The 21,371-nt window shown below is 43.5% G+C and overlaps 1 protein-coding gene across 14 annotated transcripts in view; it reads right to left on the bottom strand.

Moving 5' to 3' along the window:
- Positions 1-21,371, bottom strand: part of AOPEP (aminopeptidase O (putative)) — a 342,210-nt gene that overhangs the window by 12,591 nt on the left and 308,248 nt on the right. For 5 of the 14 annotated variants that reach the window (XR_009603091.2, XM_060609897.2, XM_060609896.1 and 2 more), the window contains one exon: positions 11,002-11,118. The exons of 2 other annotated variants lie outside the window; for them this stretch is intronic. Coding sequence is in view for 9 of the 12 variants with exons in the window: in XM_060609897.2 (XP_060465880.1) it covers positions 11,002-11,118 (117 nt within the window). In the remaining 3 variants the exon portion in view is untranslated. Of the gene's footprint in view, positions 1-214; positions 345-1,595; positions 4,113-11,001; positions 11,119-21,371 lie in introns of those variants that run through there. 7 more of the 14 variants (XM_060609891.3, XM_060609893.3, XM_060609892.3 and 4 more) reach the window with 5 other exon arrangements.

The raw sequence follows: 21,371 nt of genomic DNA, 5'->3' as shown, positions 1-21,371 counted from the left end.
GCAGCCCGCACACCATCACTTAAAAACAATGGCAGGGAATGCTCCCCTGCTAATGTAAAGTCTCAGTGTGTCCCAGAAAGTCCCAAAGTATGTTAAGAGACTATGGCTTTTTAACAAGCAGGCTGTGAGGGGCCAGCACACAGGAGGGGAGGGGACAAGGACTTCTGCTGTGACACTAGACGGCCCTGCTGTGGTCCCACTCTTCCCAGCACACCTGTTTGCTCTTTGGATCTTGTACATGTGCATCCCTGACCTTGCCTCTGTGGCCCAAGTTCATCAGCACTCCACCACCACTGGCCACTCGGTGTTGTGCCTCATGGAACAGGTTGCGTCTCCTTGTTTGCCTGTGCAGTGTACAAGCTCAGTGAGAGCAGGGGCCTGGGTGCCTTCAGGTCATCTAAAGATGACCTGAAGGCCTCATCTCAGTGCCTGGCACACAGTACACGCTTGATAAACGGTTCTGAATGAATGAATCACTATTAAAGACTCAAATGCTTCCCAGCAACTTTGGAATTATAAGGCGCAGTTGGAAACTGTAAAACGCTGTGAAGAATACCACCCATCCTATTTATGACAGGAAGTACTCCCCTTTCTTCTCAGTCCTTTTGATTTCAAAATTGACTGTTAAAGGGGAAAAAGTCTGTCTGGGGAACATGATCTGGGAAGCCCATTAAACCTCATTTAGAGTTCCATTTTATATCTGTAAACAGAAAGACCAAGGCCCATGGCTTTTGGGAGTTAATAAGTCTAACACAGCAATAAATGAAACTGCTTTTTCCATTTGTGTCTGAAATTAGATTTAACTTTGCTTTAAAGTGGCTTCACGGCTGGTGACGGAGGCCTGCCCAGCAGCGCAACGGCAGGAAAGCCTCTGCAGCGACTCCGGGACAGACGGCATCTTCGACCAGCGTTCTGTTTGGGGTCGGACACACCTCGTCCGCTCTCCCTCACGAGGAAACATGGAAGATCCTTCAGCCGTGTGGCCCTCACATCAAGACCCCTAGCACTTCTCCTTTTCTCTTGAAGTCTTTACCCGATTTTTTGAAACAAAAAGGAAGGAAAAGTTTCTGCACTTGACGTCACGAAGCCAGGTGGGCAGATCCCTCTGCCCAGGGTAAAGGCAACATGGGAGGCCTCAGAGGCTCTCAGCAATTTCTCGGAGCTCCTACCAACCATCCGTCACGCCTACCAACCATCCGTCACGCTCTGGTTATGTAAAACCGGTCATAACTGGTTACAGCCAAATACAACTCATGCTGAGGCAACTTGCAAAACAGAGATCCTTCAGACGGCTGTGGGGACCCCCACACTGGACACGTCCACAGAGAGTGACAGGGAGGATAAATGTATGACAGACATCAAGGATTATAAAGGAGGCAGCCCTATTCAGAGTTCTCTCGGGCAAGTTCTAACCCTTCTTGCTTCTCCTGTGGATATACTATTTGCTTTAATGAGTAAATTATTATATTATTTATATAACATATAAATAATAAACATACACATAAATAATATATAAATGATAAATATTTTATATTTATGTATTATAAATTATATTATTTCTCAGAGCTGTTATTAAAAACAACTCAAGAGCCCAACTGGGGAAGGCTGTTTCAGCAAAGGGCACTACTATGGGGTCTCTTCTTTTTAAAAAAAATTTTTTTACATTTATTTGTTTTTGAGAAACAGAGTGAGACAAAGCGTGAATGGGGGAGGGGCAGAGAGAGAAGAAGACACAGAATCCAGGGCAAGGCTCCAGGCTCTGAGCAAGCAGTCAGCACAGAGCCTGATGTGGGGCTCGAACCCACCAACTGTGAGATCATGACCTGAGCCGAAGTCAGAAGCTCAACTGACTGAGCCACCCAGGTGCCCCCAGGATCTCTTCTTGAGGGAACTACCTGGTGTCCTGACAGCAGGGCTGGGGCAGGGCCGGCTCTGGCCTACTGCTTCCCGGATGGCAGGCTCCGCCTGTGCTCAGCACGGTGGGCTGCTTCTCCCTACAGAGGGGCGAGACGGTTGGTCTACCGAACATGGGTCCACGTGGTTCAAGGCTGCAGTGCAGCAACATGCAGACAAAGTAGCTTAGAAGAACCAGTTACAATGCCACCCCATAAGGTTTAGCTGATCTTTAAATTTCTCTCTCTCTCTCTCTCTCACACACACACACACACACACAAAACACATGCCATCATTTGCATATAAACGAGGACTCTTAAATTTTTAAACAATTTAAATCCAATATCATCTTCTCTTTGCCATCAGGTACGGGCACAAACATTCGCACGTGAGAGGCACACGCTGCCAGGAAACTGTGTGGGGTCCACAGAACACTGCCCCCTGCCTGCAGCAGCTGTCCTGGGGAAGGCTCCCTGCACACCCCTGAGAGAGGCTGTGTTCTGTGTGTGGTGCATAGGTATTGACAGCTCAAAGGCTACTAACCCAACCTCAACTCCTGATGTGCCATGGAACTAGAGAGCAAGGAAAGTGTCCAGGCAAGGCACTGGAGGGAAGAAAAGCGATCTGGAAAGCGGCAAAAGTGAGTCCTCTATTTTAGGGCACTTATGGGACACTTTATGTGTGAACATGGCTCATTTTATAGTTGTGGGGGGAAAAAAAGGGCAGTGTTCACAGACAATACAGTGCTTTTTTGGTGTGGATTTCAGCACAGAAATACAAAAATATGTAAACTACTGGAGGTATAAAGAGCCCAGAAGAACGAACAAAACCCCCCAGTGATTTCACTCATGAGCCCTTTAAAGACAAAATCGACATGAGCTGTAGCTGGGTTTTGGGCTCTACCAAAAGAGCATTAGGGCAATGTTATCTGTAACCCCAGAAAATGTGTTAATCTCTGCATCTTGCTGAGAAAATCTGTACAGATTGGGGGTGGAGAGGTACATAGCAAGATTAGATGATGCTCCTTAAAGTTTCCATACCACAAGACCTGCTGCTGAGCACCAAATGGCCAAAAACAAAGAACAGGAAGAGACCAGGAACTTTTCTAATCAAGTCTGGCTGAGCCTATGGCTAACCACCCCTCTATTAAATGTTCCTTTCCTTTTTGTTGTATTTACAGATAAATTATAAATAGTATGAACTGATGTTAAGTGTTTATTTAAATGGTCCTTAGAAGAAAAACTGAGACTATGCCATTAAGTGGTTCACTTTTTCCTTTATCTTCATCATTTAACACATATTTCAGCAGCCCCAACATACTGTAACAATTCAAGGTAAATAAAACACAATCCCTGCCTTCAGAAACAAAGAGGAATATTCATCTAAAAAATAAAAGTCTTTCAACTCTGTCACTGTAGATCACTTTTTGAAAAGTTCCTTTATCACACTATAGCAGGGGAAACTAGTCATTGCAAGATTTCCCCAGGAAAATTCTAGAGGCACTGAACTGAATAATCAAGAAAACTCCAAGAAAGACCTAGAGAGATCTTCCTGACTTGGAAGGAAATATTCTAAAACATTGTTTCATAAACCAAATACAACAAAGGAAAAAATATAACTAAAGAATTATATAAGAGCTCTGTTCTTTCCCACATCATAAAAGGCCCAAAGTTTAAAGACAGGTATATATCTAAAGCAACTAAAGAAAATTACCTTGATCTCTTTTTTCAACTTGTACCCCACCCAGCTCTGAAAACTAGAAAAGGAAATATGATGCTGTGTCAAAGGGGCAGCTGAGCATCCCCCACAAGCACAGTCTTGGCTTTTTAAAAAGTGGGTATTATTTCACACTATTTATAGCTCACATCCTAAAGTTTGGGTTCATTAGCAGTTGACCTCTTGATTTGCAACCTGAGCTTAACCACATCAAAGGGGCCACCAAGCCAGACCCCTTGTCCCTGCAAAAAAACTATGACAAAAAGCCCAATGCTGGATATGGCAGATGCCAACCTGCCTTTCTGGAAGCTCCCGCCCCATATCTTACCCTGGTAAACCATCTCACTAATTATTACCACACCATTCTCACTCTCCATAATGGTCTCTCTTTCACGTTTAATCCCAAAACTGCCTCGTGGGTCTCTGGGCCAGGATGGTGCCTCTTGACAACGCTGGTTGAGGACCTGGAGACGTCCTGGGGTACGTGTACAGCAGAGCAGCCTCTGGGAGGGAGGGAGGGAAGGAAGGGTGTCACTGCAGGCGGGGGTGGGGCATGCTGAGCCCCGGCACTGGTCCTGCCCAGTGTCCCTGCACCATGCAGCTCTCACACGGCACCAGGACTACGGGGCCAGATGTCAGCAAGGCCACAGCATCTGCCTTCGTGCTGCTTAGATTGTGCGTGGAGCCAGAGCAGAAGGAGGCATGGAGTTCAGTGGACTGCATTTTAACAAATGCAACTGACAGAGCAGCCTGAAGCGGCAACAAGACCTAAGTGATCACATCTAATCTCTCCTCTAAACTGTTTTGTGTGGAGAACAAAATAGGAGTGCTTTATTTATTTTGTAGCTGGAATACTGTGGGAAAGCAAGCAGCCTAGGAAAGGGGTACTGGGAGCTCTGCACGACAGGGAACAGACAGGAACACCCTGCAGAAGATGGTAACTTTGAATGGAAGGAATGTTAGCATTAAAAGGAATGGGCAGAGTCACAACTATGGATCAATTTCAGAATTGAGAGATATAACACCTTACACTAAACTTTTATTCTCTGCCCTTTTATAACATGTCAAGGTCTCCGAACCATGAAATTCTCTCAATTCATAGAAACTATGTTTTGGGCCCAAACGAAATCAGAAATGGGCACCAGAGCTGTCAGACCCTTGCATTCCTGGAATTATCCTGTCTACCTCTGGACTTCAAAGAGAGCCTGTCCTGTTTTCTGTTCAAGCAAACGAAAAATTCTCTTAGTAACGATGTATGCAAATACATGCCCTCCCTGCATAGGCAAAGCCCACCGTGGGACAGGGTTCAAGGGCTCTTCAGCGGGAAAGAGAGGAAAGGCAGCGGTGTGGGAAAGGCGTGCAAGGTTGGATGTTTTCCCATTTGCAATCAACCTTGAACGTGTCCTTTTCGGAGCAGAGCCCACGGATGCTGGCAGGGCTTTTTCTGCACACTAGTGGTAAAACAGGTTTGCCCTTCTTTGCTAATCTGTTTCCTCGGCTTTATTTGCTACTACCACTTTAGTCATAAGTTCCTTCTTTTTCTTCCCTGTAAGAGATTTTGTTTTCACCTCTCCCAAGGTTACGCTGTTTGGAGCCTCATGAGTACGATGACTCAGGATGGCCCTTACATGTTGTTAACGATCTTTCTAGCTCCTCCATGTTGCGTTGTAACCACTCATCAGACGCTTTATTAGATGAGAGGAAAAAAATGCCTTTTGTGAATCAGTTGGGGCTATAGAGATGGGGTTCTTAAATGGGGTGACTCTGCCCCCCAGAAGACACTTGGGTATGTCTGGAGACATTTCTGACTGCCAGATCAGGGGTGCGTGGGCAGCACTCCTGGTAGCATGTGAAGGCCAAGGATGCTAAAGTTCCTGCAATGCCCAGGCCACCCCACCACAGTCCAGAAGGTTGGCAAACTGTGATTCAGAGCCAGTTCTCCCCGGCATCGTACCCCACAAGCCCACCACACCCCCAGATCAAGAATTCTGTGACCAGATGCTTAGGGGCTCCCAGCAGTTAGGTAGCCTATGCTTCTTTTCTCTCTTTCTCCCTGACAGATTAAAGGAAGGAGAGAATACAAAGGTTGTCCAAGCTAAATAACATAACTTGACCATTTCACAACAAATGAGAGACTGTGAGTCTTACATGAACACACATTACGTTAAAGCCATGGATGCTCACAGACATTTTCTCACAGCATGTTGTTGATGGTCCCATGAAGAAGGGGTTCATGGCTCTACTTTAATCCTGAGAAGGTGGAGGCACAGGATCGTCGTCCACAGTCCGCAGGGCGGAAGCAGGGGAGCTGGTGAGGACCCCGACATCATCTCATCCAGCATTTTTCAAACTGTGGCTGGCACCCATTTGGTGGGTCATAAACTAAGTTTACTGCATCACAATGCACGTTTTAAAAGAAAGCAAAATAGGAAATTATAATAGACAATGTAAGAGTAAAACCGGTTTTGTGAAACTCTTTTTGCCAGTTGGCTGTGGTCATTCAAGCTGGAACACCTGAAGTCTGGTCCCGGCAACAACTGTGCGGACACGAAGACGGGACCCAGCAGGGGGACGACTTGGCTGTGGTCAGCAGCCTCTTGGGGGCCTGGCACTTGAGTGTAGCTCGTTCCTAAGTCAGTGTCTTGGCCAGTACCAGATGCTCTGCGGGGGTGTTAAGAGGAGATCATGGCATGGAGAGTGGCTCCTGAGGTCAGGAACAGGCGCCATCCTTCCCTTCGTGTGGCCAGTCATGGGAGCACATCCAGGGAGACTGAGGGCTGGCGCCCAGCTGTCCCATTCCAACTTAACCCAGGAGACCTCTCCTTTCAGCCTTCAGTACTTCCCCAAACGCAATGATGGGGGGAGCTGATGCTGGTCATGGCCTCTCCCAAGAATTAATTTTCTGGCTCAATCTACCAACTGAAGCACCAGGACAGGGCATGACACCTTGGAGACCTTTCTAACGTCCCCCACTCTTACCTAAGACACATAAGATACTGAGTTGCTGATTCTGAATTTCCTGAAAGTTCATCGGAGGTGTGCCCCTAATTTTGAAGTGCTTGGCTGTAGTCTGTAGGAAGAAGTTAACTTTGTGGCGCCTGGGTGGCTCAGTCGGTTGGGTGTCCAACTTCGGCTCAGGTCATGACCTCATAGCTCGTGGGCTCGAGCCCCGCGTCAGGCTCTGTGCTGACAGCTCAGAGCCTGGAGCCTGCTTCAGATTCTGTGCCTCCCTCTGTCTCTGCCCCTAACCCACTTACATTCTGTCTCTGTCTCTCTCAAAAATAAATAAACAATAAAATTTTTTTTTAAAAAAACCAAAACACTTGTTTAGAAAGAAGTTAACTTCCAGGTCAGTTGTGGGGCTCTTGGGGAGAAAGGTCCCAGAGCCACCTTGCGTGGACCCTCACCTCACTACCACAGCAGCTATTTTTACACTTTTGAGAGACCTGCTGAAGAGGGCAGGAAAGTCCTCACTTAGAAAGGAACTTAGAAAAGATCTTTTGTTTCAAGAATCAGTTAAAACTTGTATTTGTAAACTTCCATAGCTCTTTATTTGGGCCAATACGGTCAAAAAGTGTAGACATCATATTTCTGTGAACTAAATTTTCCCTCAGCTCATTTTCCATCTTGGTTAAAGCAGCCCCACAATAAGGTTAGTAGTTTCGGTAGCTAAGGATGTAAAAGATGGGTGACCCTTGTACTCAACGATACTTTCCAGGCTAAGGAAGGCAAACATTCCCCCACCACCAGTGCCCGTTTCAGATGATGGCAACGAGAGTGGGCAGGCAAGGCACAAAGTGACCTAGGAGGACACCCAGGACTGCCCAGCTTCCAATCGCATTTGTGCTCCGGCGCTCTTCTTGTAAGGCTGGGAGCAGACCCGTGTATTCACGCCACAGGTGACACGGGCACAGGGAAGTCAGAAGGCCGACACCCACCAATCTGACACGCAACACCCTGGTGAGCAGACGGCACCATGCTCGGAAACCCTGACACACAGAGCAGACGTTCTACCACAGCTGACACACAGAAGCTGCACAACAGGCACCGACACTGAGCTACCTGGAGAGAACAATGAGACACAGACTTCCTCGTGGGCCTGCACTAGGCTGTCCACACACAGGGAAGGAAGGAGGGAGGGGCCAAGGAGGGTGACAGCGAAGAAGCTGAAGCAGCTACTGAACAGAGGGGCCCCATTCGCGGCAAGACAGGTGCCTTAAATAGGTGAGAATCTTCTGGTGGGATACATCAAGGACGTGCTGTTCTGCCAAAAAAGGAGGGCTGCAGTGATCAGGGGCATGAACAGCTGAAGACCCCACCGCCGCAAGCTGTGGAAACACTGTAGCAGCAAAGCCCAGGGAAGTGGGCCCCCCTGTCCAAGACGACTTTACACATACGCTTTCAGGAAAAAGTCCTGTTCAAGAATAAGGGGAGACACCTTGGAAACATGGGGGATGACACTCCCTGCTGTGGGCCATAGAGCCCGGCCGTTCCTGGGGCTCAAGTCTTGATCCCAAGGTCACAGCACCCTGAACAAGGATCACGGGGCTTTAGCCTACACTGCTCCCGGGGAAGCCCATCCAGAACCCTTTCCCACAGGTGTGCTCCACACACAGCCTGCCACACTCAAGTTCCGCCAGCTTTCCACTGACTGCTATTTACTACATGTTTAAAAGCCCCGATTACAACCAAAGAGGACTATCCTTATTTATCTAGGTCAAGGAGAAACACTGAGAATAAAGTCAGAATCCTCAAGCCCTTCCAACCAAATAACAATTCTTTCTCCCATGAAATGTTCTGTCATTTAAAATAAAGGCAGATGGTTATTCAACTAAATTCCTGCTAATCAATGTCACAAGAAATCACACTTAACTAATGAAGTTTCTAGAAAACACCCTGGTTGGCCAAAATCCTGTTGCTTTTCTGGTTCTGAGTGACATTTCAAGGAAACTTCACAGTGAGACAAGCTGTCAGCATAACCAACTACATGCCAGGACCTCAGAGAACCTGGGGAGGGGGCGAGGCGAGGGCACATTGTTAGAAAAAAATCCCAACCGCGCACCACGGCCCCAAGGCCCTCCTTGATCTGGCCCCTGCCCACCCCTGACCTCAGCCCTGCAGGCCCTAGCACAGGGGTCAACAAACTCCGGATAAGGCAGGCCAGATCAGCCTGCAGCTAGGAGCGGTGTGTATGCTTTTAAATGGCTTTTTAAAAGAACAACAACAAAAAGAGTATCTTGGGACATGTGATAATTATATGAAATTCAAGCTTCAGGGTCCAGAAGAAGTCTTACTCGTGCACGGCACATGTTTGCTTACATGCCATCTACGGCAGCTTTTGGACTACAACAGCAAAGTTGAACAGCTGCAAGAGAAAGCATATGGCCTGAAATATTGAATATCTACTTTACAGAAAAAGTTTGCTGACCCCTATCCTAGCACATGCCGAGTTCACACCTTTGTACTTGTGGTCACCCCTGTATAGAAATCACCCCTGGCCCTTGGGCTTGATATGGCCAGTTCCTTCTTGTCCTTAGGTCCTGGCTCAAATGTCACTTTCTCTGCGTGGCCTTTCTGGAGTACTCTATCTAGAGACACCTAGCCCGGCTTCATCCTGTGTATCTCTTGCATAGTTCTGACCTGAAATGGTCTTATTCATTTCCTTATGAGCTGTCTTTCCAGAAGACTATAAACTTCCTAACAGTGACCCTCGCTGCTCATGACCACTGCTGTTACCCTAGTGCCTGGCAGAGCTAAGTATCTGCAAAGAGCAACAGGGACGGTACTAGTTATACAAACGGACTAAAGCAGGCCTCAGGCCCCAGGCTCTCGCCAACAGAGACCCAAGCTGGAAAGCCTGCCCTGGCTTCAGGTATCCTGGTTTATAAGTTTTGTGAGATATTGTAAGTAACCAAATTAAACCTGTCCTACTTCTCATAGGTTTAAGAGGTTACAGGTAACAACTTCGTTGAGCTGTAAGTGAAGAACACGATGTGTTTTATGCCAAAAGGAAGGGGGAAAACAGGGTCTCCCACCTCCTGGCTTCTGGGCAGAGAGTGACAGGTGCCCGGCGCCTGCTGTGATCCGCCTGCCCTCGCCTTGGCCGCTGCCGGTCACAGGGGCCTGGCATTTCAGCAGCATTCAGCTCTGATTAAAACATAACCTCATGCCTATAAATAAAAACGTTTTTTAAATACTAATTAAAAATAACACGCTGGCATTTGGAAACTCCCATAAACAAAAATATAAGAAAACAGCAACCACTGCACGTGTGATCTGTGCTCAGGTGGGTAAAAAGCTACATGGGTCTTCTCTGGAGTTTTCCATTAATTCCCGAATTTATGGGGCTTTAAAATGCATAACAATGTCCATCTTACCTTTTAATCTAATAATGAGTGGGCTTTTCTCAATTTACTCCATTTTAATGACTGTAATTAGTTTTAATAATATTTTATTTAACCCAACGTACCAAAATATCATTTTGACATTGTATAAAACAATAAGAAATTATTAATAAGATAATTTGCTTTTTTACACACTACGTCTTCAACATCCAGGGTGCATCTCACGCTCTCAGCACGTCTTAGTTCACGACAGCCATGTATCCATTACTCAAGAGCCACATGTGCCTGAAGGCTGCCACGCTGGACCGGACGGTTTTTAAATGTTCAGTTATTTCAACCAGACACAAACCAGACTTACTTGTATTTTAAGGGTTTTACATAAAAGAGCTTTTCTCGTTTTGATTGTGTGCTTGTTTTTTTCTTCAGATGACTTACTACAATAACTATTTACTATTTTATATATAAAAACTCCTGGAATTCACCTTAGGATTCACACTGCATTCTTCACAATAAGCTAGAAGATATTATGAACCACATCATATTGCTTTCCACAAGCATCCAGTTTTGCTTTTCAAACCATGGCTGTTAGATTTAGTTTTCATTTCCTTCACACATGGCTCCTTTCCTGTCCTAACTGAACACGACTGAGAAGCTGTGGCACATCTGAGCCAAGTTTCCTCAAACGTGCTGCGGGAGGGCGCACATCGTGCACAAAATGACCGCCTGAGTTATAATTCAGAAACACCGCACCCTGTCTGCTCATTCCTTTAGGAAACTAATTCCATCCTCATGATCTGAGAAGTAAAAAGGGAAAACTTAGGACGGCAAGATACTCTGGTGAAATGAGGAGCAGAGGCCCCCTGCTGGAGCAAACACAACCAGGGGAACAGCTTACGCTCGGCTCCAAGTACCTGCTCTTCATCATAACCACACAGCAAGGATGCTGCTGATGGAAACAGCAGCTTTAGCAGCATGGGGGCGATGGGACTACCTGTCTTCCCCAACAGCGAGGGCCCAGCGTCTAAGCTCCAAGAGCGCTCCTGGTTACCTCTGCATCCTGCTGGGTGAGGCGATATGCCCTTTCAAGGCTTTGAAGAGTCCGGGGGTTCAAAGTCTTCTGCTCCAAGAGATGCTCCAGAAGTAAGACAAGCTGGTCTGGAAGGAGCTAAAGGCAAAACCAAAAAGCTTGTGAAAAGACTACAAACTTGACCTTGGTAAAAGCTCAGGGCTTACACTGTGTTCCCAAAGACACTACATTCCGGGGCCTGATTAAGCCCTATTCTCCATGGCTTTTCATGTCAGTTCTATATTTAGAGCAGATCAAAAGATCTGGTGTTTATCTTTTTATTTTTAGGTTGTACAATGTGATTTTTTTTAAAGGTGTGCAACATGACAATTTAATATACATATACACTCTGAAATGAGAAAAACTGTACTTATCTTAATAAAACAATATCATGGTTTATTAAACCTCTTTCTTTTTGGCATATGCCAAAAAATGCCATTTAACCTAGGTAAAGATTCAAGAAGCCATTTGATATTAAAAAGCAGCTTTCAGATTTCCTTTGTTATCACCTAAACATTGCAAATGTACACCAAGAAATAAAAAGCACATAATGGAGAACCGTATCTCACAATCCTCCATTATAAAAGTTGTAAGTTTATTATTCCATCAAAATTTTAAAATGATTGTACACGTGATTTTATACATGTATGTATGTACATATGTATGTATCATCACACACACATACACACACAAGGTCACCCTTATTCCTGAGTTTTTCATAAGGATGGGTCAAAAGAATGGTGTTTAATACTTAAAGGCAAGGAAAGAATGTTTTTATACAACATAAAAGCAACAAAAACTAATTTGTGAGCAAACGATATTTGTGAAATCCAAGGAAAAATGTCTTTATTCACAACTGAACTGCACGCAATGCCTAGATCAGCCTCTATCAAAGAGCAGCACTCAAACAAAGGAGGAAAAAATTAATCTCAGATACATCTTATAGGAACTGAAAAATATCCATTCTAAAGTCAAGGTTTTAAAACTATTATGAATTCCATTATTCTCCACATTAAGATGCCCTCCCTCCTTGCTTGCACCCAGATAATCCCTATCAGCAAACTCGATCTTCTCGGTGTGCAAGTCAATGCTAGATCAACAGCATGTTCATACCACCACCTGGATGTTAATCCCCACTTTCTGTTACTTTAGAAGAAAATTTAAAAATCATTGGCTTCTCTAGCTACCTTTCTGCCTTTTTGTCTCCAAGTGGCACTCCGCCCTACCCTCACTCCCAAACACCACATACACTTGTCCAAAATGTATGGGGAGGAACATCAAGCAGCCTGCAAGCATAACATTCACCAGGCAATTCCACAAGGAAAGCATTTCTTGTATTTTCTCACTATGCCCTTCTAAGTGATAATAAAACTCCCACTTTTCCTACAGATAGACACAGAAGCACATCACTTGATTCCTTGGCATTTGTATTTTATAGCAGCACTTCATCTACCTTAGAGTCATGCTGTGGATCCTCTCTCAGGCTGACAGGATCAGAACAAGGTGCCTTCAGCAAGAATAGAGGGTTACAACCAGCACTGACCTGTGAGGTCCTGTAGGAAGACTCAAAGAATAGCTAACACTTCATTTTCTTTCATTATTAAGTCATGTGCCTTTAAGATGTGCTAAGGGATCAAATCACTACGTAACAACAAAAAGTAAAAACGCCAGTTTTTCATTTTTTATAGTTTCAGACACGAGACTTTTATATTTTCAAAAAATTTGTTTCTAAAACAGCCCAAATCCAGGACCACCAGCCTCTAGGGAGCCTCCTCACCCACCAGTTCACACCACGAGCAATCTCCTTAGGCCCTGCATGTACCCAGGCTCTGTCAGCCCTCCTTCCCACCCACAGCATGCTGCAGCTCCCTCTCTGGATCCTTCCTTTCCCATTCTAAGAAGGGCTCTTCTCTAGTAGAGGCTAATCCTTCAGCACTGGCCTTGAGTACAACCCCTCACGGCACCTTAGGTCAACTCCTCAATTGTCCTCCTGCATTTGAACCCTCTTCAGAGAGCTGGCCTTTCTGCCCCATCAGGGTTCCCACCCCCTCACTACTTTCCTTTACAAAGTGTGCCCCAGTGGCCCCCACCTGGCGGTGACCTAGCCTAGCATCTGACTCTGTGGGGGCTGTGGAGGGGAGAGCCCCAGACTGACTGAGGGGCCCATCCAGCCCTACACTCCTTCCCCCCAAAAGGCACTCTCAAAACTGGTCCACAGCACTTCCACAGCTAGCCAACACCAGGAGCGATGGCTTCGTGTCGAGGCCACTCTGGATACAGGAAGAGGGCTTCTGGGGAGGGGCCCACCTGATACAGCATAGAACACTACTCATCAGCTGGGGGTGTGGGACTTGTTCGCTAACTAAATACAGCAGAAACTAGCCCTGCCAATTTGCAGAGTTACAGGGAAGGAAAGAGCAAGAAGGAAAGCATCTCCTTATTATGTGCACACACGTACAAAGACGCCTATTGTTACAACTCAAGTCTGGGATTTGGTTTAAAGTACAGAGACGCAGGGAGGAAAAAACCCTTGAGTAAGACGAGTCGCTTGGTCCTTAACTTACCCCCAACTGGGTTTAACCAACAAACACAACTCCAATTTACAAATGAAGAATTACTAACGTGAATCTATCAAGATACCTGGATTCACACTTTTATATCTCTTGCAGTTTTCTTCTGAGCAGAAAGGTCACACATCCACACAGAAACAAAACCACAAGGATCAGTGAAAGCTTTTGTCCTCTCCAAATTTTCCTCAATGGAAAAATACTTAAAGCCAAGCCCCCTGCTTTAAGACAGACGTTGGAGATGGATTAGGGAGAGGTGTGTGTGTGTGTGTGTGTGTGTGTGTGTGAAACCTTCAGGGCTCTCTAATACGTTTCATTTCCTCTAACTGGGGCGAGGCACAGAGCAAGCTGCACACCCCGCCAGGGAGCGCCCCCTGCCCCTGGCCCCTACTGATGAGAGAGCCGGCAACGAGGGCCCACACAGAGACTTGAGACCATTCCTAACACAGGGAGATCTGCGAGTCCTACGCTTCGGGATGGACTCTTCTAGATGACTCTCTCTTAGTAAACAACCTGTAGCCGTCTGGCTTTCAGCTGCAGCTCTTCTAATTCACCAGGAAAACTGTAGTTTCTAAACAATGGGAAAACTAGAGAAAATCAGTAATCAAATGCTACTCTAGTACACAGACAATAAAACTGATCAAAGGTCTTTCATTCACAAGTAAACGTGACATAATTTTTTTACATGACATTACAGACCTTGAAGTGACGATATTAAAGCAAAGATGTGGTAAGTTGTTCACTTTAATACAGCACATTTCCCATCGTAAAATCAACATTTACTCCCCGTAAAGCCACCCTACAATGAGAAAGAAGCACTACGTAATAAAGCGAAATGTTTTGCACAGCGGTTCAGAGCTCACACACCAGCCAGTGCAGTGCTGGGCACCACCGGTCCGGCAGCTGGCACGGAGCAGTGGGAAACGTGGCGTGGGTCACTCCACTTCCACCCACGTACAAATCAAATCAGATTTCACGTGATTTCTATGCCAACCGTGCTTTAACGCAGCAGTGCTGAGAGCTTCCGTTGCACTACGAAGTAATTAAGAAAAATAAAGTACGTGTTTCAGAGCGTTATCTCCTGAGAAAGCAGCTCTAAACATTCTGAAAAGAACTTGCCTTTACTTCTGAGGGTCTAATGGTGCTTACACCCACAGTTCAACAGTGACAAGAATAGAAGGTCCTTTCCTTTTGCACAAACAAGGAATTCATGACGGGGTAATTATTTTTTCCATAGGGAAACCGGCTCGGTATTTTAAAAATTCATCTGCCACAGAAACTCCGACAAAATAAGACTATGGGGTGCCCGAGTCATGTGCATACTTTGTGTGCGAAAGAGAACTTCACAGCACTGTCAAACTTACTCAAATACAAAAAATAAAACGGTAAAGGGGGGTCAGTCAACACAAATGCTATTTGTAAAGGATTTAAAAGTCTGTGTTCTTATTTTAAAGAGAAAGGATTCCATAATTGCTAATTACCCAGAAACATACAAAGAAAAAGGAGTCTACCTGGTATTTTCCCAGTCAACTTAAGAACTGAGGCAAGCCACACAACTCGGAATGGTTTTAAAGAGTTTCCACATAGGCTCTTGGAAAGAAAATATGAATTTTCCTAACCCACCCTCCTAGTCTACAAGCAGCACAAAGCAAACAAACCCTGACTCTTCCAGAAGCCCCTTACTGCTGTCACAGGGACATCACTCACTCCTGGCTCCCAGAGGACCACCCACGCAACTGAGCCCCTCCACCATTTCTTCCATTAGCAGGATGCAGAAAAGGCCAGCTTGCCTCCTAGATCAGAAAATGTCACCAATGCGTCTCACTACTGACCTTCCAGAGGCAGGAACCGACACAAGGAACCCGGTGCCACCAACGTCCAAGTCCCACCGCCTGCACCCCTTCAAAAGGAAGGCACCTCCCCTCCCGGCCCAGCTGGCCAGGCTGCAGCCGCACACGAAGGAAGTCTCTGAGAGGCTCCCAGGCGGGGAATGAGCCTGGGACTAAGGCAGCCACCGACTGACAGTGGCGTGAGTTCTATTATTACCCCATTATCACTCTGGATCTGTGCCTAAATGAAGCATGCTTCCTCCCTGCTGCCATTTCCTTTTATCCTGGCTGGAGACTAAAAGCGGATCAATGGGGGCAATACATATGATGTCACTTCAATTTACAGCAACAACCTCCCTCCTTCAGTGTGTCTGAAATACACAGAAAGATCAATTCTTCCCAAAAATGGTTAAAAAATGCTTAGGGAGCATTCTTCTTCCAGAAAAGCATTCTCTGCTATATTTGTCTATGTTACTACGGCAGGAACTGTTTACACTGAACAAAAACAGAAGAAATGGGGGAGGGAGAAAAATCTCAAATTCTCCTGTATGCTGGAGACTTGCTGGCTGAAATTCAACAGAAGCAGGGTCCAACCAGAATTGAAGCTGTTGACCTTTCAAAGTCACAGGCTCTGGGGCATAGGGGCACAATAGAGACAGCAGTTCTCTGGCCTTTGGATTAAAAAGGTAACTCATAGATATAAAAAGTCATTTTTGTAAGATTTCTCCACAAGTCCACCAAATTCCTTTCCATTCTTCCCAGAAAACTCACACCACACTACATAGCCTCAGGTGTCCCCACAGTCCTGAGCAAGAACAACAGTGCCCCTTCATGCACTTTTCTCACTAAGGGCAACAAGGGACTGACTACAGGACACAAAGATGGAGACTTAAGTCAGCTTTCAGACAGTGCTCTGACCCCAAATGAAACAAAATAAACAAAAATCTCTAAGTTGTATAAATTTTCGTAAGATGATTTTTGGAAATGGGTAAAATTAAGATATACTAAAAAAAAAAAAAAAAAAAAAAAAAATCCTCAAACCATAAATGCTCCTTCTCTACAACCCCAAAAGACACACAAAATCGTAAGAGTATCAGAACCTTGGTGAAGTTGACCTTATAGACTCCAGACACTGGGCAGGACTATGGTCTTCACATCATTAGTATATAATCTTCCTTCATCTGTCACCTTTTTTTTTTTTCCAGTTTATTTATTTGAGAGAGAGAAAGGGCGCACACGTGTGTGTGAGTGCATGTACGTGCGTGCACGTGCATGAGCAGGGGAGGGGCAGAGAGACAGAGAGAATTCCAAGTAAGTTCCATACTGTCAACGCAGAGCCCGACACAGGTCTTGATCCCATGAACTGTAAGATCATAACCTGAGCCGAGATCAAGAGCAGATACCCAAATGACTGAGCCACTCAGGCGCCCCTCTGTCACCTTCTTAATGATAAACGTTGTTAGCTGACAAAAATGAATTATGTAATAACATTTACACAGGAAAGTCTCTGCCTAAGAGCTTTTATCAACTAAAGTATCATGATAGAATTAAAATATTTCTAGTTTAAACTGGTAACTTCTGTAGAGGAAAAACAATTGGCTTGAATTTCTGCTGAAAAACTAAAAACAAAGCCTACAAAAGAAAAACCATCCCCTACATGCTAAAGCAAAAACTGAATACATTTTAAAGAACTGCCAAATTTAAGAAAAGAAGTCATAGTTCATATAATATTGGGGACATGAACTTGATTTACCAACAAATGAAAATCACCAAATAATTAAAAGCAAAAATAATTTCCTTCAAAATAAGAAAGCAATCTATAAATAAAAATTCATATAGCACAGTTTTGATTGTCAAACATCTTTAGGGAGTAGGTCTGTGGTCAAATTTTAATAAGAAAATTTAAGCAGAAGCAACTATTCATATAATTCATTTCACACCAAAAAAAAAAGCGTATTTACTACAAAACAAAAATACAGTAACTCCCCTCATACACATTTCTTGCCATCTTACCACATTACGGGAACAGTTCCATCTTATTCTTTTTAACAGCTGCATACTACTCCATTATGTGGTTATATACCATGGCCACAATCTGATGTACAAAACCAGCTGACAGTTCTCATGATAAAGCTATTTGCATGCTGGACTTTAGGGGGTCATAAAATCATATGCAACTAGAATTTTGAGTTAGAAGCTATTACTATGTACAAGTTAGGAACTCTAGCTCATAAAACACACGCACTTATTCAAGACAAAGACATCAGTTATTCAATACAATATTATTAATTTAAGTGAGACAATTAATTCCAAGGAAACAAAAAGATTTCTGTTAAAAAAAAAAAAAAACTGCAAATGCAAGAAAAGTTAGAAGTATTCTCTGATACTTTCAAGTGTTCCAAATTCTTTAGAAAGCTTTATGAAGCCCTATACTGAGCATGCCACTGTTGTCATGGCAGAGTGAATAGACTGCATCACTTAGGAATTTATAGTTTCTTCTTCACGAGTGAGGATTTTTTTGAGAAGCCTAAAATTCAGATCAGGAATGGTCACCCTGTGGCCCCTTTGGTTACTGATTTGGCAGGTTCCTGGGTAGGGGAAACAGACATAAAAAATCCTAAGCACTCTGGTAAAATTCTGGTAATTTTCAACGTTGAGTGTTTACAAAGATTTCTTTTCCAAAATATATAATGCCATAAATGATTAACGTACATGTTTATAAAAGCTGTGAGAGGATTGCATTTTATGTAGTTTAAATAACAGGCTTTATGTCAGCATATAGCCTGGATAATACTTTTATAAAAGCTGGTGACATTAAGTTAGCACATGAAAATGTGACTCTTATATAACGTGTACACATGAGACTGACTTACGCCAGTAAATTATATCAGATACTATTTATTTGCTAATGATGGTGTCTGTTTTAGTCTCTGTGGGGTCACTTTTGGAGGTACTGACCCCACCCATGACTCAAAAGTACAGTACGTGAACTGCCTGGTCTTGGTCTTTTCCCTTTTTTCTGCCTCCCGCTGAAGCGAACCGTTTTTCTTAAGTCAAAAAACATTTCCCAATTTACTTAATAAAGAGAAGATCTACTTTATGAAGAAATTCAATACAGCAATCTAATCTAAGCACTGAACTGCATAAACGATTGAAGCACGTGCTCTAACAAAGCCTGCACCTGGAAACTGGGGGCTTCTGTGAAGAGGTTCAGTCAGTACAGGCAGAATCTCTAGCACGAGTGTCACAAGAAACCTGTTGGTAACCCTCTACTCTTAGTCATAACGACAATATTTGAAAATAACCCAGATCTCAAAAGTTCTGATTTCAACGTTACTATATAAAGATGAATGCTAGCACCGTTAAATATAAGACGTTAGTTCTGTGCAAGCCAACGGCTAGAATTCTACAACCTTGAAATGCTTTCTGTATATAAGGCATTGCATCAAACAGCTGCACGCTCAGATTTTTATGTTGTCATTTACAACACAGATGAACTATCAAATACGTTCAGTTTTTTCCAAGAGAAAAAAGCAAACAGTAATTTCATTCAAACCGAGAATTTTCTTCCCATCTTTCTCTAACTTCCTGTATTACCCCTCAAATGTCAAAATCAGATAGTCTGTGGAACATTTATTACAAATTAAATACTTTAGTAAATAATAACTGTATCAACTTTAATGCCTCTTTGTAACATTTGGTTGAATATATTTCATGTAGCCCTACGTTCCTGGTAAAGAGTGATCGATCTATGTAACATGCACAAAAGGTGTTCATAAGTACAAATATGTAACCCTTAGGAACACTCAGTCTAAAAACATACTTTTTCCTCTAAACAAGTAGTTAGCAAAGGGGGGGGGGGGAGAAACTTAAGTTACTGAAAATATTCTCTTCAGTATTTTATGGACAAAAATAAGATCCTTATAAGTTTAATAAAAGAATAGCCGAGTTCAAACAAAACTATATTTTAACTTCCGTAAAAAGTCTAATAAGGCAACTCCTTTCAGACTGGAACCGACAGTGCTCATTTATTGCACCATCTACCCCAGGCCTGACATGCACATGTTTATCAAATTTAAACAAAGGACTTAATGTACAATGTAGTAGGTGGAGTAACATAGTAAAAATGATGGCAAGAATGGTTGTCAGTCAACGATTTGGTGATTTAAATCTATTACAAAAAAACTTACAGCTACAAATGAAAATTCTAGCCAGGAGTGATTCTCATGTCTAAACGAAAACAAATCCAAAAAATACAAACATTCAAATACATCAATTTAAAGAGTTTTTTTCAAGCATTCTGTATAATAATAGACGTAGTAGAGGATTCTTAAACGGTACAAATGCCTCTTCAACTGTAATCGACTGTATTCACTGAAATGATGGCTCTGTAATGTTCTTAAAGAGCTAAAAAGTAAGTTACGCTGTATGAGGAATTGCAATAACCCGTTCTGCTCTACGTGCAAAAACTTGATAGCATCTCTAAGAGAAACCTGCCTTTTGCTTTCCAGTCTCCTTGTTAAAACTTGCTATTCAAGATTTTTTTTCAAATTAGAAAATTACCGGGGCGCCTGGGTGGCTTCGTCGGTTAAGCGTCCGACTTCGGCTCAGGTCATGATCTCACAGTCCGTGAGTTCGAGCCCCGCGTCGGGCTCTGTGCTGACCGCTCAGAGCCTGGAGCCTGTTTCAGATTCTGTGTCTCCCTCTCTCTCTGCCCCTCCCCTGTTCATGCTCTGTCTCTCTCTGTCTCAAAAATAAATAAACGTTAAAAAAAAAAAAAAAAAAAAATTCAAATTAGAAAATTACCTGCCAAAAAGAAAGTAAGCCACAAAATCATTTTAGAGACAATGATACATATGAACAAGACTTTAAGGTGAGAAAGAAAACAAGAAACAGGAGGAGGGAGAAACCAAGTCAACCACTGGCCTCAGCTTACAAACCGACTCAGGCACAGAGGGACACACACATTGGTGTTTTTAAAGTGCAGAACGTAATTTATAAACCAATTTCATCTTTGGGTGTTTATTCTGGTCTAGAATGCTCACATTCCATTACTGCTAGTTCCTGCCCTTTCTTCTTCCCAGACATGTAGTCAAAACAACAGAAATATTTTTTATTTTAAGTAGACTTTATTTTCTAATATTCTTTCTATATTTTCTACCAAATTCAAACTAAGCATGAATTTAGCCACATGCCTACAATGTGTTGCGGTTTCTGTCATGAAGTTGACATGACACATATCCCTAGATATATGTATAGCCAACCACAAGTAAGGAGGCATTGTGGGAGTGGGAGGCAGACAAGGGTGGGGAGCCAGACTGTGTGAATGACTCTGGGGCAATAAAACAAAAAGTTATTTTTACCTAATAAAAATGCGTTGAGAGTACAGTTCAATGGACTGTCCAATGTCTCAGGGTTATTTGACAGAATTTATATAAAGCACACGAATCAGATTTCACTCAAATTCTGTATACTTCTGGATTCAAGTCCAGACATTTTATATCCACGACTAACTCTGAAAAGTTTTATGAAGAATAAACGATGAACTGGTTAAGGGTCACTTTGACAATTACAGCAATTCGTATTCTTGAAAAACAATGGACTTAAGAACTTCAAGAGAAAGAAAGGTAGAGAACAAGTTTCACGTACTTTCAAGAAATGTTTACTTCATTTTTAACTTCTTTTCCCCCTCCTCCATATTAACACCTGAGGGAAGCAACACCCCTAGAGGTCAGAGCTCTGTATAAAGAGAAGGGGATGTCTTGTGGTTGCACATCATGTAAGAAGGTGAAACAGTGAATGGGAAACAACAATAAAACCACACGGACACCATCGATGCCAGATTTGTTCACACCAAGTTGCATGCTCTGTACAAATGGTCAAGTAATTCACAAATTAATGTACTTCTCATCACAGCAGAAACTATTCCCAACTGAACAAGTAGATTAAAATAGTA

This window comes from Panthera onca, chromosome D4 (genome assembly GCF_046562875.1).
Source record: "Panthera onca isolate mPanOnc1 chromosome D4, mPanOnc1 haplotype 2, whole genome shotgun sequence".
Taxonomy (NCBI): Eukaryota; Metazoa; Chordata; class Mammalia; order Carnivora; family Felidae; genus Panthera; species Panthera onca.
The sequence above is the reverse complement of the archived record's forward strand: the minus strand, read 5'-3'. Positions and strand labels throughout refer to the sequence as shown.